General features: G+C 38.1%; 1 protein-coding gene across 1 annotated transcript in view; it reads right to left on the bottom strand.

Moving 5' to 3' along the window:
• LOC308279790 (aldehyde oxidase 4-like) overlaps positions 1-18,501 on the bottom strand; it is a gene marked incomplete at both ends in the record, with an annotated part of 77,923 nt that overhangs the window by 25,588 nt on the left and 33,834 nt on the right. The window contains 5 exons of the mRNA XM_080719959.1: positions 13,093-13,189; positions 15,058-15,180; positions 15,728-15,842; positions 16,225-16,394; positions 17,048-17,140. Coding sequence (XP_080576085.1) covers positions 13,093-13,189; positions 15,058-15,180; positions 15,728-15,842; positions 16,225-16,394; positions 17,048-17,140 — 598 coding nt within the window. The remainder of the gene's footprint in view (positions 1-13,092; positions 13,190-15,057; positions 15,181-15,727; positions 15,843-16,224; positions 16,395-17,047; positions 17,141-18,501) is intronic.

An 18,501-nucleotide genomic window follows, 5' to 3' on the forward strand; every position in this document is an offset into this window, starting at 1 on the left:
TTTGTGGACATTTGACTTTCAACGCAGCTCTCTGCTGTGAAGTGGAGCACTTCTGCGTTACATTCACTCCATTCTGTTGGCCCTCGATTGAGGTTCTTGATAATTTCCTTTGCTGAACAGCTCTTCAGTTTCATGCAATCCCATGTATTGATTCTCCTTTTAATTTGTTGTGCCTTTGGGGTCTTGTTGAGGAAATGTTTATCTGTGCCTATGTGTTGCAGTGTTGGACCTATGCCCTCTTCAAGGAGCTTCAAGGTCTCTGGTTTAATTTCAAGGTCTTTGATCCATCATGAGTTGACTTTTGTACAGGGTGAAAAAGTGGGATTAATTTCCAGTTTTCTGCATATGGTTAACCAGTTTTGCCAACACCATTTGTTGAACAGGCTATCTTTTTTCCAGTGTATGTTTTTGGCCCCTTTGTCAAAAATCAATTGGTTGAAAGTGTGTGGACTTGTTTCTGTGTCTTCTATTCTGCTCCATTGGTCTATATATCTGTTCTTTTGCCAGTACCATGCTGTTTTTATTACAATGGCTTTGTAGTATAAAGTCAGGTATTGTGATTCCTCCTGCGTGGTTTTTGTTGCTGAGAACTACCTTGGCTATTCTGGGCTTTTTGTTATTCCAGATAAATTTAAGGACTGATTTTTCTATGTCTGTGAGGAATGATCTTGGTAGTTTAATGGGCATTGCGTTAAATCTGTAGATCACTTTTGGGAGGATGGCCATTTAATGATATTTATTCTGCCAATCCATGAACATGGAAGGTCCTTCCATCTTCTATAAATTTTTCTCTTAATACTATAAATTTTTCTCTTAATACTGCTTTCAAAGTGTCCCAGAGGTTTTAATATGTTGTATCATTATTTTCATTTGTTTCTAGAAATTTCTTGATTTCACCTCTTATATCTTCTATGACCCATTCTTCATTTAGAAGTGTGGTGTTCAGTCTCCACATGTTTATTTTGTTTCTCTGGGTCTTCTTATAGTTTATTTCTAGTTTCATTCCATTATAGTCTGAAATGACACCGGGAAGTATGTAACATTTTTAAATTTGCTAGTGCTCATTTTGTGTCCCAGGATGTGGTCTATTTTGGAGAAGGTTCTGTGAGCAGCTGAGAAAAATGTAAACTCTGCTGTAGTTGGGTGAAATGTTCTATATGTGTCCAACAGGTCCATTTGGCTAATGGTGTTCTTTAGTTCTGAGGCATCTTTACTGACCCTTTGTCTGGAAGATCGGTCTAGTATTGTGAGAGGTGTGTTGAAGTCTCCCAGTATTATTGTGTTGGGATTTATGTGTGACTTCATGTCACAAAGAGTTTGATTTATGAAAGTAGCTGCCCCTATGTTTGGGGCATAGATGTTGATTATTGTTATTTCCTCTTGCTGGATTATTCCTTTTACCAATAAAATGTGACCTTCTTTATTTCTTATAATAAGTTTGGGTTTGAAGTCCAACTTGTCTGATATCATAGTTGCTACTCCTGCTTGTCTTTGAGTACCATTAGCATGGATTACCTTGCTCCAGCCCTTTACCTTGAGTTTATTCCTATCTTTACTTGTAAGGTGTGTTTCTTGTAAGCAGCAGATGAATGGATTCTGGCTTTTAATCCATTTTGCCACTTTATGTCTTTTTATTGGGGAGTTGAGATCATTTACATTCAGTGTGATTATAGAGAGATAATTTTTAATTCCCAACATGTTAAGATCTTATTTGTGTTTGAGATACTGTTTATTCTTCTTTGCTTAGTTGTCTGCTGGATGGGAATTCTTGTTTCTTTGGTTCTGGCGTGTATTACCCATTTCCTCTTTGCAGTTAATCTCCTTGAGTATTTTCTCTAGCGCTGGTTTTGAAGACATAAATTCCTTCAGTTTCTGTTTGTCATGGAAGCTTCTTATTTCCCCATCTAATTTGATAGATAGTTTTGCTGGGTAGAAAATTTTTGGCTGGAAGTTGTTTTCTTTCAGAGTTTGGAATATGTTACTCCACGTACTTCTGGCTTTCATGACTTGGTTTGGGAAGTCTGTAGTGATTCTAATTGTTTTGGCTCTGAATGTCACGTGGCCTTTTGTTTTTGTTGCTTTTAAGATTCTCTGCTTGGCTTCCACATTAGTTATTTTGACAATTATGTGGCGTGGGGATCCTCTTCTCTGATCCTGTCTAAAGGGAATTCTGTAAGTTTCCTGGACCTGTGTATCGACCTCTTGCTCTATGTCTGGAAAATTTTCTGCTATTACTTCCTTGAAGAGATTATTGATCCCTTTGGTTTCACCTTCTTTTCCCTCCTCTATTCCAATTATTCTTAGGTTAGCTCTCTTAAAATGGGCTCATATTTCTTCAGTGTCAGATTCCTGCTGTTGGATTTTTTTTTCTAAATTAGAAACTATGCATTCATTTTTGGAGTGATCATCTTCAAGAAGCGAGATTCTGTTCTCCATGTGGTCTAATCTGTTGTTTATACTTTGAATTGAGGCCTTTATTTCAATGATTGCATCCTTTATCTCTTTTTGTCTCTCTCTGAATTCTTTTTGAAAGTCCTCTATTATTTCTAAAGTTATTTTCCTGACTTTATCTTCTAGAGATCTCTGTATTTCTGTGTTATCAGGTTCTGATGTTGTGGGGTTGTGGGCATTCACTGCTCCATTTTTATTCCTCTTTCCCATGATTTTGGAAGTTTGTGCCTTCTCTGGGTTCTTCCCTGGGTCACTACGAGTTCGCTTAAGGTGCTCTGGATCTCGAGTTTGTGGTATCTCAGTCACCACTACTCCTTTACTGGGTTGTATCGCAAAGTCTCAGACCCAGGGAGTCAATCGAGGCTGCTTAGACCATGGAGGGTGCCAGGTTGGGCGTTCTCCAGCGGGGAGTTGTGACTATGGTGTGATATCTCCGCCACTGCCACTCCCCCACTGGGGTGGACTGCTAAAATCTCCAACCCAGGGAGATTATCTGCGCAAGTCCCTGGGAGTGCAGTACTGGGATTTCTCCCCTAGGGGCCGCAATTTGACTCACGGTTGTTGAGTGCGCTGATGGAGATGTAGTGGACTCAATGAATTTGCAGCTGCCGCCGCTGGCAATATGGTACCACTGCCACACCCTCAGCCATGAGGCTGGCGTATTTCTTCTCTGGTTTTGAGCTCTGCTCTGAGTCCCTGCCAGGTGTGCTGTGCCCAGCCCTTGGGAGCTTTAGATGTTCCCTGCGCTGAAAAAACTGCTGACTGCCGCCCAGCTGTTCAGCAACTGCTCACTTCAGCTTGCTGTCCACCCCACCTCTCTGGAGCCTGGTGGCTGGTTGAGTGCGTTGGTCTTGAGCCGTCCGGTGAACTTGCCGCTGCCGCTGGCAGTAAAGCACTGCTGCTGTGTCCTCGGCTGTGAGGTTGGTGTAGTTCTTCTCTGGTTTTGAGCTCCTCTGAGTCCCTGCGGGGTGTGCTATATCCAGCCCTTGGGAGCTTTAGATGCACCTTGCGCTGAAAAAACTGCTAACTGCCACCCGGCTGTTCAGCAGCTGCTCACCTCGGCTTGCTGTCCACCTCTCCTCTCTGGCTCCTGGTGGCTGGTTGAGTGCGTTGGTCTGATGCCATCTGTTGAACTCACCACTGCCGCTGGCAGTAAGGTGCTGGTGCTGCGTCCTAGGCTGTGAGGCCGGCATACCTCCTCTCTGGATTTGAGCTCTGTTCTGAGTCTCCCTCCTCTCTGGAGCCTGGTGCTGCAAGGGAAGATGTAGCCCATGCGCGCTGCGGCTCCAGCCGCTCCGTGCCACGGTTCCGGCTGCTCCGCGCTGCGGCAGCTGCGGCACTGTGAGCTGGTTTCTTTCTGGTGTCTCGTTTTTCCAGCCCTCTTTTTCTCTGTCCCTTGTATTTACAGTTTTTATTTCTTTGCTGATGGTGTTTTCTGGCTCTGAAAGGTGCTGGTTTTGTGGTAATAGAGATCAATTGTTACAGGACTTGTAAGTGCCGCTTTTCTCTGTCGCCATCTTCCCGGAAGTCCCCCTTGTGCTTTTAAAACAAGTGAGTTGCTTCGCCACAAGTCAAAGGATTATTTAAAATGTCTCTTGGTACAACAGAATGTGAGTGATGGGAAAGGCCTCTCCCTAAAAAACACCCACTTATAGAATGCATACTCTAAATTGAATCTACACTTAAGTTTATTTTTAATTTTATTATTTTTTTTGTGGCACTAGGGATGGAATCCAGGGGCATTTTACCTCTGAGCTACACACCCAGCTCTGTAGGGAAAAAGCCTGTATATTCTTTCTATTAGGCCTAAGCTAATCATTTAAACTTATAAGCCTCATGGTGAGTGGTCATTATGCTAGTGTAGCATATTTTAAACACAAATTTATTTAACAATTAATATGTTTATGGTATACTAGGTATTTTTCTATGACTTAGCACTTCACACACAATTAATTCATTTATTCCTTATACCAATCCTATAAGTCATGCTATTATTATACACATCTTGCCAGGTGGGAAGCTGAGACTATTTAAAATCTTGGGCTTTTAGGATTTTGCATTAATTGTAGTTCAGAATTTTGTCCCAAGTGAGAAATTTGAGTGATCAAGGGAATTTTAGTAGGAATGACTAAGAGTCAGTCACAGAGCATGCCCATGAAGCAGTGTGCTGTAGTGGTTAGAGCATGAAGCCTGGAGCCTGGTTGCCCAGGTTAAAATACCAGTTTTGGTCCTATCAGGGCATTCTACCTCTGACTATACCCCTGGCCATTTTTATTTTTTGTTTTGAAACAGACAGTAAGTTAACTGTGTTTCTCAACAGGTGACCACCCAGAGCAGTCCAGGGTCCCTGGCAGGCTAAGATTTGGTGGTCCACCCCTGGGGTGGTTGAGTTATAATCTATAGAGACACAGGAAATCCCATAGTGTCCAGGACACAGTACCTGCACAGGGTCACAGGGAGTCACTCCAAGATTACACTGGACACCTTCCGCCAGTGTAGGTAGGGAGGTGTAGGTCCAGGGCCAAAAAGCACAGAGCTCTGGGCTGAAAAACACAGAACCCTGCACTTACACGGAACTAATTTACAATGGCACCCACCACCCTGTCACCTGAGCACATAGCAGTGAGAGGTGAGAGAGGGGTGTGAACATTCATAAATGAGAGATATTAGAACATGACCCATGCCGGGTGTGGTGGTATACACTTGTAATCCCTGCACTTGGGAGGTGGAGACAGGTGGATCACGCAGGTTCGAAGCCAGCCTCACTGGCTTAAGAGACCCTATTTCCAAATAAAAATATAAAATAGGTCTTGGAGTGTAGCCTGGAGGTAGAAGGGTTTCCAGGAACTCCACTACCACCAACAAACAAACAAACAAACAAACACCCCAAAAGCCCAAAAAACCAAAACCCCCCCCAAAAACAACAACAACAAAAATGACCCAGAATCTACTACAGTGAATAGACATTAAATAGGCCCTATATGTTGCTAGGTTTTTTTTTTTTGTTGTTGTTGTTGGTTTTGTCTTTGATTTATTATTGTTAGGTTTTGTTGCTTTTTTTTTTTTTTTTTTGCGGGTCTGGGAGTGGAACCCAGGGGCATTCGACCTCCAAACTACATTTCCTGCCCTATTTTTTATTTTTTATTTTGAAACTGGGTCTCACTAAGTTGCAGAGGTCCTCATTAAGTAGCTGAGGCTGTCTGTGAACCCGATCCTCTGGTCTCAGCCTCCCAAATGCTGGGATTACAAGTATGCGCCCCCAAACCCAGCTTTTGTTGCTTGTTTTGTTATTTTATGCATGTTTGTTTTCTCCCTCCCCTGTTCCTTTTACAAGCTTCCTCCCTTTATCCTATTTACTCTCTTATCTTAAAAGTTTTTCTTTCTCCTTCATCTCCTTGTTTTATGTTCAAGCTATTTCATATCTCCATACCCAAATACTCTATGATCCTATTATATCATTATCTCTCATCTCAATCAGACACTATTTTATTATACTTAAATTCTTACTCAACTTAATCATATCATCTACCCTATTCCTGTACCCATCACCCCACTTCCTTCCCCTTCACCTAACCTTCACCATTGAAAACAACACTACTTCCCCATGAATGAACCTGCTGTCACTTCTAAATCCCCGGCTAAGATTGGACCAAAGAGGTGATCCACAGGAAAGGACAACAAGACAATAAACTAACTGTAGCCAATAGAAGGAAGCATTCAACTGACCACACATCAAGGTTTAAAAACAATATAGATCACAAACTATTCTGCCCACACTGCTGAGCTAACTCTGTATAAAGGTAGTGACAGACAGAATACCTGACCTTAATACCTGAAACCCATCAACGCCACCATAACAGCAAGCAGAAAGTACCACAGAGCAACTCAGTATTGATGATCTACAGGTAGAACAACAGTGAAGTGAAAGTAGACACAGTCTTTAGGGTTAATATCAAAGTGTGAGTGGCAGCTGGAACCATCTCCCCCAGTAGCAATCTGGAATAGCACCTATCAACAATGACTCATACACTAAAAGAAAGAAGATGCCAAGACAACAGAAACAGAAACCCAAGGATTCTGAATATATGAGAATGAGGAATAGTGAGAAAATAAAGGAAATCAAGAATACTGACCTACAAGAAATACAAGAAGGAGAATTCTGAATCCTGATCTTCAATATGATGAAAGGCTTCACAGCAAGTGTACAGAAAATGAAAGAGGAAATTGAGGTGTTAAGAAAGAATTAGAAAGATCTCTGGAATAAAATAAAAGAGTCAATAAATGAAATGAAGACAGCAATAAAAAGAAATTATAAGAGATTAGATGAAATGGAAAACAGATTATCACTGTTAGAAGATAGTTCATTCAAAACTGAAAGCACAGTCAACAGTCTACAGAAGATATTACAACAACAGAAACTAAGCATCCAACAACCATGGGACAATATAAAACATCCTAACTTATGGATAAAAGGCAATGAATAAGGGATAGAGGCACAGGCCAAGGATATCTGTAATCTCTTCAGAGAAATAACTTTAGAGTCAGGTGTGGTGGCGCAAGCTTGCAATCCAGTACTTGGGAGGCTAAGACAGGAGGATCACAGTTTTAAAGCCAGCCTGGGCAACTAATAGAGGCCCTTTTCAACTTAGTGAGACTCTGTTTCTAAGTAAGAAATAAAATTGGGTTGGAGGTATAACCTGAAAGTAGAATGCCTCTGGATTTCATCCTCAGACACCCCCCCCCCAAAAAAAAAGAGAAATAACTTTAGAGAATTTTCCAAACATGAAAAGAGACTTGGATATACACGTACAGGAGACATACAGAACACTCTTAAGGCAAAATCAAAGAAGGATCTCTTTATGCTGTATAATAATAAAAACAACCAAAATATAGGCTAAGGAAAGAATTTAAAAGCAGTGAGAACAAAAAGACAGGTAAAATATAGGGGCAAAACAATAAAAAATCACTTCATACTTTATAACTCAAGTCACAAATGCCAGGAGAGACTGGTATAATATAATCCAGATCCTGGAAGAAAATAACTTCCAAACAAAATTGCTATATCCAGCAAAGTTATTATTAAAAATTGATGAAGAAATACAAGTGTTTCAAAATAAGCAGAATCTCAAAAAATTCATGAATACTAAGCCAGCACTAGAAAAAAAAATACTTAAGGAAATAAATAAAAAAGAAGAAAAATGAAGCAAATTTCAGAACCAGAGAAGAGATGAATTCAATCAGAAGGGCAACTACGAAAAGAAGAAATAACATTATATCAAACAGAATGTAGAACACAAAGTGACAGGAAACAAAAATCAAATTTCAGTAATAACACTGAACATTAAAGAACTTAATTCACCAATTAAAAGACATAGATTGACAATGTGGATAAAAACATAATAAAAATATATGCTGCTTGCAAGAAAATCACCTTACAGCCAAAGATATTCATAGGCTAAACGTGAAAGGATGCCAGTGGAGACTGAAAATGAGCGGGGATAGAAACACTGATATCCAATAAAACAGACATTAAGTTAAAACAAATCAGAAAAGGCAAAGCAGGGTACTTCATATTATTAAAGGGAACAATTCAGCAAGAAGATATAATTATAGTAAATGTTTATGCCCCATAGGTGGGTGCACCCACATTTGTAAAACAAACCCTTCAGGACATTAGATCTCAAGTAGACCCAAATACAATAATATTGGGAGACTTCAACATACCACTCAGGCCACTAGAGTGAACTTCAAGGCAAAAGATGAGTAAAGACTCTTTAAAACTAAAGAAAACTATAAACCAAATGGAGCTCATAGACATATACAGAATATTTCAACCAAGAACAGCAGAATACACATTGTTCTCAGCTGCCCATGAAATATAGATCATATCCTGGGCCACAAAGCAAGCACACATAAATTCAAAGATGTAAAATAATTCCTTGTACCTTTTCAGATCACAACAGAATGAAAGTAGAAATCAACAACAGGAAGACCAAAAGAAACTATATAAACACATGGAGACTGAATGATACACTATTGAATGAGGAGTGGACAAGATCAGAAATAAGGGGAGAAATAGAAAAAATTCCTGGAATTAAATGAAAATAGAGACACACTATGCCAAAATCTATGGGGCACTTTGAAGGTGGTGTTAAGAGGATAGCTTATAGCATTGAGTGCACATATAAGAAAAACAGGCAGCTGGGCGTGTGGCATATGCTTGTAGTCACCACGCTTGGGAGGCGGAGATAGGAGGATCATGCAGGTTCAAAGCCAGCCTTGCTGGCTTAAGAGACCCTGTTTCCAAATAAAAATATAAAATAGGTCTGGGAGTGTATCCTGGAGGTAGAAGGGTTTCCAGGAACCCCAGTACCACCACCACCAAAAAAAGAACAGACAGTCATCAAACAATCTAATTACACATATTAAGGACCTAGAGAAATAACAACAGTCTAATCCCAAAGCCAGTAGAAGGCAGGTAATAACTAAAATCAGAGCAGAAATAAATGAAATACAGAATAAAAAAATAATACAAAGAATCAACAAAACAAAAAGCTGGTTCTTTGAAAATGATTAATAAGATTGACAAACCCCTGGCCAACCTAACCAAAAGAAATAAAGGATCAACCCAAATCATTAAAATCATAAATGAAAAAGGAGATATCACCACAGACAGTGGGGAAATTAAAAAGATTATCAGAAACTATTTTGAAAATATATACTCTAATAGACTGGAAAATATGGAAGAAATTGATATATTTCTAAGCACATATAACCTACCTAAATTGAACCAAGAGGACATAGCAAGTCTAAACCAACTAATAGCAAGCAAAAGAATAGAAACAGCAATAAAAATTCTACCATCAAAGAAAAGCCCAGGCCCAGATGGGTTTTCAGCAGAATTTTACAACACTTTCAGAGAAGAGCTAATCACAATACTTCACAGCTTGTTCTAGGAAATCAAAAGAGATGGAATTCTTCCAAACTCCTTCTATGAGGCTAGTATCACATGAATCCCAAATGCAAATAAAGGTATCCCAAGAAAAGAAAATTATAGACCTATATCCTTGATGAACATAGATGCAAAAATTCTAAACAAAATACAAGCTATACACATTCAAAAACATATCAAGAGAATGCATACCACAACCAACTTGGTTTCATCCCAGGAAAGCAAGGCTGGTTAAATATATGCAAATCAATACATGATATTCACCACAGAAATAGAACTGAGAACAAAAATCACCTGATCATATAAGTAAATGCTAAGAAAGCATTTGACAAAATCCAACACCCATTCATATTAAAAACACTGCAGAACACTGGAAAGAAGGAATGTATCTCAACATCATTAAGACAATATACAATAAACCCAAAGCCAACATCATATTGAATGGGGAAAAACTGCAGAAATTCCCTCTAAAATCAGGAAGAAGACAAGAATGCTCACTATCACCACTCCTTTTCAATATATTCCTCAAAACTCTTGCTACAGCAATAAGTTTTGAGAAGAATATCAAATTATCCTTGTTTGCAGACAACATAATCCTCTATCTAGAAGACCCAAAAAACTCAGCCAAAAGACTGCTGGAGCTGATTAAACCAATTCAGCAAAGTGGCAGGATACAAAATCAACCTAAAGAAATCAGTTGTTTTTTTATATGCCAACAATGAATCCACGAATAAAGAAATAAAGAAAATAATTCCATTCATAATAATCTCAAAACTAATAAAATACCTAGGAATAAACCTAACCAAAGGTATAAAAGACCTCTACAATGAAAATTATAAAACATTAAAGAAAAAAATTGAAGAAGACCTCGGAAGATGGAAGGATCTTCCTTGCAGAAAATATCATCAAAATGGCCATTCTGTCAAAAGTGATATACAGATTCAATGCAATTGCTATCAAAATACTGACATTCTTCGTAGATTTAGAAAAATCAGTCATGAATTTCATATGAAGAAACAAAAGACCCAGAATAGCCAAAGAAATTCTCAGCAATAAGAACCATGCAGGAGGCATCACAATTCCTGACCTCAAATTATACTACAGAGCGATAGTTAAAACAACATGGTTTGGCACAAAAAACAGGCACACAGACCAATGGAACAGAATAGAAGATACAGAAGCATAAGCTACACTTATAGTCAATTGATCTTTGACAAAGGGGCCAAATTCACACGCTGGAGAAAAGACAGCCTTTCAACAAATGGTGCTGGGAGAACTGGCTATCCATTTGTAGAAAGATGGAACTAAATCCTTACCACTCACCATGCACAGAAATCAACTCGAGGTAAATCAAAGACCTGGAAATCAGTCCAGAGACTGTGAAGCTATTAGATGAGGGCATAGGTTCAACACTCTAACATATGGGCACACGTAGTGACTTCCTCAACAAGACCTCCACAGCACAGGAAATTAAAACAAGAATTAACAAGTGGATGGCATCAAACTAAAAAGTTTTTGCTCATTAAAGAAAATCATCAAGAATCTAAAGGAAAAGCCTACAGAATGGGAGAAGATCTTTACCAGCTACCCCTCTGATACAAAGAGCTCAAAAGACTCTACACTAGCAAAACAAATAACCCAGTTAAGAAATGGAACTGAATTGAATAGAGACTTCACAAAAGAAGAGATACAAATGGCCAATAGATACATGAAAAAAATGTTCAACATATTAGCAATCAGGGAGATGTAAATCAAACTACACTGACATTCCATCTAAACCCAATCAGAGTGGCAATCATAAAGAAGTCAAATAAAACCAAATAATGGCAAGAATGGGGAAATAGGAACTCTTTTACACTGTTGGTAGGAGTGAAAACTAGTTCAGCTGCTATGGAGATCATTGTGGAGATTCCTTAGAAAACTGTGAATAGATCCACCATATGATCAGCTATACCGCTCCTTAGGTTTCCAAAGGGGTTGAAATCAGAGATCTACAGTAACATACTCATACCCATGTTCATGGCAGCACAATGTGGAATAGCCAAAATATGGAACAAGCCTAGGTTTCCATCAACAGATGAATGGATTATAAAATTATGAGAAATACACACAATGGAATTCTACTCAGCAATATAGAAGAACAAAATCATGTAATTCTCAAGAAGATGGAAAGACCTGGAGAACATTTTGTTAAATGAGATCAGCCAAACACAGAAAGAGAAGGGACATATGTTTTCTCTAATATGCTCAAGCTAGGAAGTATTATGGATACCAGAGGGACTCCAGATAATGGAGGGGAAACCTCAGCAAAGCCAGAAAGGAAGGGTAGGAGAGGAAGAAGGCTGAGGTTGATTAATGGAAAAGCTACATTCGAATATGTGCATACATGTGAATATAACATAGTTAACCTTGAGTATTGGGAGGGAGGGAAGGGGGAGGAGGAACACCAAGTACTGTGTGAATATATGTTATTGCCAACATGATCCACAGTGATGTAAGATTATAGTGTACCAATAAAAAATTCTTTAATGCACACAAAAGCACCAACTATAGAGAAAAGATGGATAAATTGGATTTTGTTAAAATTAGGCAATTTTGTTTATAAAAAAGCACCCTAAAGAAAGTGAGAATTGACAGGCTTGAAGAAGATATTTGAAATAACCAGCACCAATTGTAAATTAGTAACTGAATTGATTATTATACTACTAATGATATTAATAGTTATTATAGATAGTAATGTGATAATTGTCATTAATTATAGTTTTAATTTTTTAATTTAAGAAATTAAAAAAACAGACAAAAGATTCAGACAATTCATCAAAGAGAATATAACAATGGCCCAAACACATAAGAAAAGTGTTTGACATCATTAGGCACCTAAGTAAATTCAATTAACACTATAAGATACCACTACATACCTATCAGATTAGAGAGAACTACAAAGGCTGGCAATAACAGTGGAACTCTCTTAAGTGCTAATAGGAGTATAACTGGTGTAAGTTTTACTACACTAGTTTATTATTATTTTATAAATAAAAATATTTATAGTATTTGGCGTTAATGACAGAAGCTAAAGATATAAATATACTGTTATTCAGCAATTCATTCCTGGGTATATTCTATTATAAATAAGTGCTTATGTTCATTAAAAGACAAGCATACTAGTGTTTATAGAAACTTTATTCATAGTTGCCCCATACTGATAACAACTCAAAGATTCATCAATAGCGAAATAGATAAACAAATTTTGGAATTTTGCACAGTAGAATACTACCAAACTAAAAAAAGAACTACTGATCTATGTGCAACAACATGGAAGACTCTTTAAGACATAATGTTAAATAAAAGAAGAAGGCACACAAATATTATACTGTAAGTTCCATTTATATGATGTTCAAAACAGGTAAAAATAATCTATAGCTTATTACAGTTAGAGTTAATACTTCGGAGATTTACTAAGACAGGATATAGGGAAGATTTCTGGGGGGGGCTGGAAATGTTCTATATCTTGATGTGGGTAGTATTTACATAGATTTATACATATGTAAAAGTTCATCAAACTATAAACAATCACATTAGGATAGAAAAGTTCTGTCTTAGAGTTTCACTTTTTCTCAAACCAAATGACTGAAATTAGACCCTCTAACATCAGAAGTTTCCCTTTTCTGGCTCAAGACTACTGTACTTACCTTCAATGATTTGGTCAACATATTTAAATGCAGACTCTACATTTCCTTGCTCGATTTTTTTCTCCGAAGAAAGAAAAGAATTGTGCTCTAGGGCTTGCTGCAGTGGGAAAACAAATCAAAACATAACAACCTTTTTTATTTTTTTGCAATCCAATAGAGCATTCACCTGTATCAGAATTCTAAGATATTTGGAACCCAAAAGGGGTGAAGAGTGAGTAGAAGCTGGATTCAGATGGAGGACAGGTATTTGTTCACGGCTCTGGAGAAGAGCCGAGGACACGAGGACTTATAAACACAGCCTACCTATGTAATGCTGAGTGACTCTCTGAGGACATTTGGTAGTGAGGTGCCAACTCTGGGATGAAGTGGGTACACACTAGAGTAAAGAGCTCCAGGAGGAGGAGGCCGGTGAGGCCCAGGATGCTCAGGAATGGCCTTGCACTGGCTACCTGAATTAGATGCAGAATCATTCAAAGTCAAGTACACATCATAACAGAATAGTTTGAGGTTGAAAGCAAGTGAGGGACCCATATGAGGGCAGGACCAGATTGGCCGCAGGTCCAGTTTTCTACCAAGAAACAGTGGAAGATAGTTTGGAAGACAATTGAGACTGGCCTATGAAAGACCTTTATGCTATACTAAGGATTTTTGGACTTTAAGGGGACTTTGCTGAATACGAAAGGTGAATTGATGAATTTTACTGGCTTGGAAAAGTTAATGTGGTGGGTAGATGCATGGAAGCAGAAGACAAGAGCCTCTTTAAGTGGTTATTCTGACAATAGTGATGAGGACCAGGCTGAAGGGTGGAGTAGAAATGAGAAAGAAAAGAAAGGAGCAGACGTAGGCATTTAAAGGATAACTGGGAAAGAGTTGAACCGGGCAAGTGTTGGGAAGAATGGGAGAGTCCAAGAGGATGTTCAAGGCTGCATCCCGCTTAGGCATCCACCTATCTGTCCATCCTTCCATCACCCAGCACACATTTACTGGGTTCTGGCTATGGGCTTAGCATGTCAGCAGACTAACAAATTTATGACATATCTATATTCTCATTAATAAGAACAAAACAAAACAAAAATGATAGCATTTATTGAATGCATTTTCTATCCCAGAGGCCATGCTAAGTATTTTGAGTTCTCTCATTTAAACTTCACAATTATCTTTTGGTGTAGATACTTTAAGGTATCTTTTTTTTTTTTTTTGAGGGTCTAGGGATGGAACCAGGGGCATTCGACCTCTGAGCTACACCCCCTGCCCTATTTTTATTCTTTATTTTGAAACAGGGTCTTACTAACTTATAGAGTGCCTCACTAAGTAGCTGAGGCTGTCTGCGAACCATGATCCTCTGGTCTCAGCCTCCCAAATGCTGGGATAACAAATGTGCACCACCACGCCCGGCTAAGGTATCCATTTTATAGATTAGGAAACTGAGATATAAAGATTTTAAGTCCCTTGCCTAAGCTTTCCTTGCTATTAAGAGGCTATTGAATGTCAGAGTCAGAATATAAATCCAGGCATACCTGGACATTGTGCTTAAGAGGTGAGTGGGCAGGGAGACAGGACCCAATCATTGCAATACAGTAAATGTTACAACTTTTATGAGTTCCACCGTGCTCTAGACTTTTCCACTGACTATGTTTGTATGTGAGGTCATAAGGGAATTTCTTGGGTGTTGCTTTGTCTGTATTCTTAGACCAGGTGTTGTTAATAGGCCACAGGAGAAGAGGGCACAGAATGCTATATCTCCACAGTGCCCACAGAAACACTGGTGGGAAGAAGGGATGTAGGCAGGAAAAGTCCCAATTTGCCTCGAGGTGCAGATAACTAGAGCCTTTACTCTAAAACTATAGGTAATCTGAACAAAGCAAAGATGAAGCCCAGTGTATACTACCTCATGACTCCAAGGTTGAATTTGGCCCAAAGTTTACCACCCTAACCATTCTAGGAGATGCAAAGTGGTCAGATTACCTCTATGGTGATAATTCTTGGTTCTATGTCTTCATAAGCAATCTTCACTTTTTTAGCTCCCTCTTTTGCATGAGCATAGGTATCGGCAGCCACGGTGCACACAATCTGACCCACACAAATTACCTGCAAAAGCCACACGTTGTTAATTAACTAAAACATGCAATCATCAGAAAGGAATTGCTGTTTCCACATTCTTACATTTACTTACTAGGTTTTTGTGGCCAAAAGAAAGGCTATTTTCTACTTACAAGAATAAATTGAAAATAGTGGCTTGAGTGAGATTTAGGGGAAACAAAAATTGGGTGCACAACCTAATTATCTGACTTTCATGATCTGCTTCTGTGTCTCCGGCTACATCCCTCACTGTTCCCATAGTGCACACAGTGATCTAGTCAAACCAAATGTCTGCTTTCCTTTTTTGTGTCCTATGCTCTATGGTGCTTCTATGATTTATACAACTATTTAGAAGGCTTTCCTGATGGAACTTAGGGCTTTATATCAGAATCTCAAAGGAATCTCTTGTTTAAGAGAAAGTGGAGGTTCCCAAAGTCATTGGTATCCAGTCTTTGTGAGGTGAACATACATTCATGGATGCTATAGTCATAACCAGTAGCCATTTTGACCTTTCCAGCAAAATATTTGAATAATGAGCCATCCACAAATCACACACCTTATCTTGTGCATAGAAAATCTCTCCCTGATGGTTATTTTCTCCTGGAACATCCTCTGCTGTTATCACATCGACCACACCTGGAACTGCAAGGGCTTCTGAAGTATCAATTGATCTAGGAGGGAAAATAGGAAGGTAGATATTAAAGTTGCAGAGGTACATTCACTGTATGATATAAATGATTTTTCAAATAGGAAAAAATACAGTGGACACAATAATTAAATCATGGAGTAATAGTCTATGTTGACAAACATTAGTATTTAGCAGTTGCCCTAACTCTTGGCCATAGATTATTATAAAAGTATACTTAAAAAATGACTGATTCCATTATGATGTGAGGTTACAATGCACAAATAAAAGTGTATTTCAAAATGACTTATTCCCATCCAGAAGAAGAAATGAAAACTTTGAATTGACCGCTATAATAAGCTCTCTATTTGAATATGAAATCGTGAATGCATTTTCGTAACATCCAGGAGCATCTTTCGTTTCCTTACATGATGTGTGCATGAGCCTTTGTGCTGGTGACTACGGCAAGGAAGAGTTCTTGGTCGAGGGGGGGCATGTCATCACCAAATACAGCTTCCCCTGTGGCGTGTTTGAGGGCTGACTGGTGCATGACTGGGTGTCCAACTGGATCTTGTGGGGGTTGGTTGGGATCCACACACTGTTAACGAACAAAGCAAGTTATTTTACACTGGAAGTTCTCATGCCCTGAAAATTAGGTCTGATATTTCTGGCTTACTCACGAGTCAAGAAAAACCATAGGTAATTGGATTTCCATATTTGTGAGTCAAAGTTAACAAATATTCATTAAAGGCTGAATAAGGAATATATTCTGTTTCTACCCCACCCCCGAAGAAGCCATCATTCCTGTCCTCAAGGATTCTACAATTTCATCGAGGAATCAGAACACAAACATGCATTAAAGCAATGTGGTCTACTTCAGAGATCAATAAAGAAAAACTTATACAACTGATATAATTCAGTGAAAATATACAAATTCTGGGGAGAATCAGGGTGCTTGTCATAGAGCAAGGAGGGCTTCCAAGAGGCAGTATATATTAAGTCAGGTTATAAAAGAAGGACAGACATCGGTTAAGAAAAAGAGAACATTTTAGGCAACAAAATTGAAAATAGTGAATAAGGAAGATTTGGAGTTGATTTCCTTGTGCAGTTTTGAGCAAGAACAGAGTAACCAAACCAAACAAGCTGTGCGTGGGTGGCAATGGGTAAGGCTTTACCCATAAAAGGTATGCCTTTACCAGTCATAAATATAGACACTTGAATGCACAGATAGACAAAAACCTGCCCACTAACTTGAAACATCTGAATTCCTTGAGGTGTTTCTATGGGGAATTCTTCTAGAGCGCTCATAAACTCCTCTGGGATGTTGGGAAACTTCTGGGGATCCTGAAAAGAAGATTATATCACATTTAATTTTATAATTTGAGCCACTGGCTTGGAAAAACATGTAAAAATAGAGCTATCCAATCTATTCCCAAGATCTTAGACTGCAGTTCTGTTGGGAGAAAGCCCTGAGCTTCCAGTTCCCTAAGTTGGTAGCTGTTGTTTTAATAACTACGATCTCCACTTATGTACACAGAAAAGTCAATGCTATTTGTAGGAAATGAAGACTTCCCTTTTCTGCAAGGTCTCCTTTTGAATGAGTGGAAATAGCTACACTTCCAAATGGAGGCTGTGCTTTCAAATCCAGGCTAATTTCTGGGCACAAATCTCAATGAAGTAATTAAAAGAATAAGCAGAAATTGTTTTATAAGGACATTAAATTGAAAATTACTTGTGATAGTGAAGAAAACAACATTAGATTAAATAGTAACAAGTGGAAATGGCTAAACAAGTTATGGTACATTCATATTTAATATTCTACAATCATGAATAATGCCTTTGTAAAAGTATTTATTGAAACTGAAAAAATATAGTTAGGTGAAAAAAGCCACAAAATTTATGGACAGTATGATTCTAATTTTGTAAAAAATAAAAATATAAAAGTATATATTCTGAAGTGTTAATAGTGGTTATGGTAGGATTATTGTTTTAAAAAAAGTTTGCTTCTCTGTATTTTGAAATCTTCTATAATGATAGCATATGTAATATAATATGTAATATATAATAAAACAATAATTTATAGTATATAAAATAAAAATAAAAATATATCTATTAGATTATACATTCTATACTTGTGTATATTTATATTGTGCACATATTATATTATAGTAATATATAATATATATTAATAATATATTAATAATATATTATTATATAATATAATATATAATATATAATATATATAATAATAATGATATAATAATGTTAGAAAAATAATAAAAAGGGCTTGCAGAAGTAACTGAGCAAAGCTCTCAGTCATAAAAGAAATAGGTATAGTCATTTGTCTGCTATATTTGGGTCAGTTTGTGGATTATACAGGGGATACTCATGGGCTATTTTATAAGAAATGTTGCTGTGGAGGTTATTTTTAATTTTTAATTTTTGAGGTACTGGGGATGGAACCCAGGGACACTGTACTTCTGAGCTACACCCCCAGCCCTAAATTTTAGTCTCTTTATTTTTGAAACAGGGTCTCACTGAGTTGTGAAGGGCCTTGCTAAGTAGTTGAAGGTATCTGCGAACCACGATCATCTGGTCTCCGCCTCCCAAATGCTGGGATTACAAGTATGTGCCACCACGCCCGGATGCTGGAGGTTATTTTATTTTATTTTATGGAACTGGGGTTGGAACCCAGGGTCATTCTA

This window comes from Muscardinus avellanarius, assembly GCF_963383645.1.
Source record: "Muscardinus avellanarius genome assembly, chromosome: 2".
Lineage (NCBI taxonomy): Eukaryota > Metazoa > Chordata > Mammalia > Rodentia > Gliridae > Muscardinus > Muscardinus avellanarius.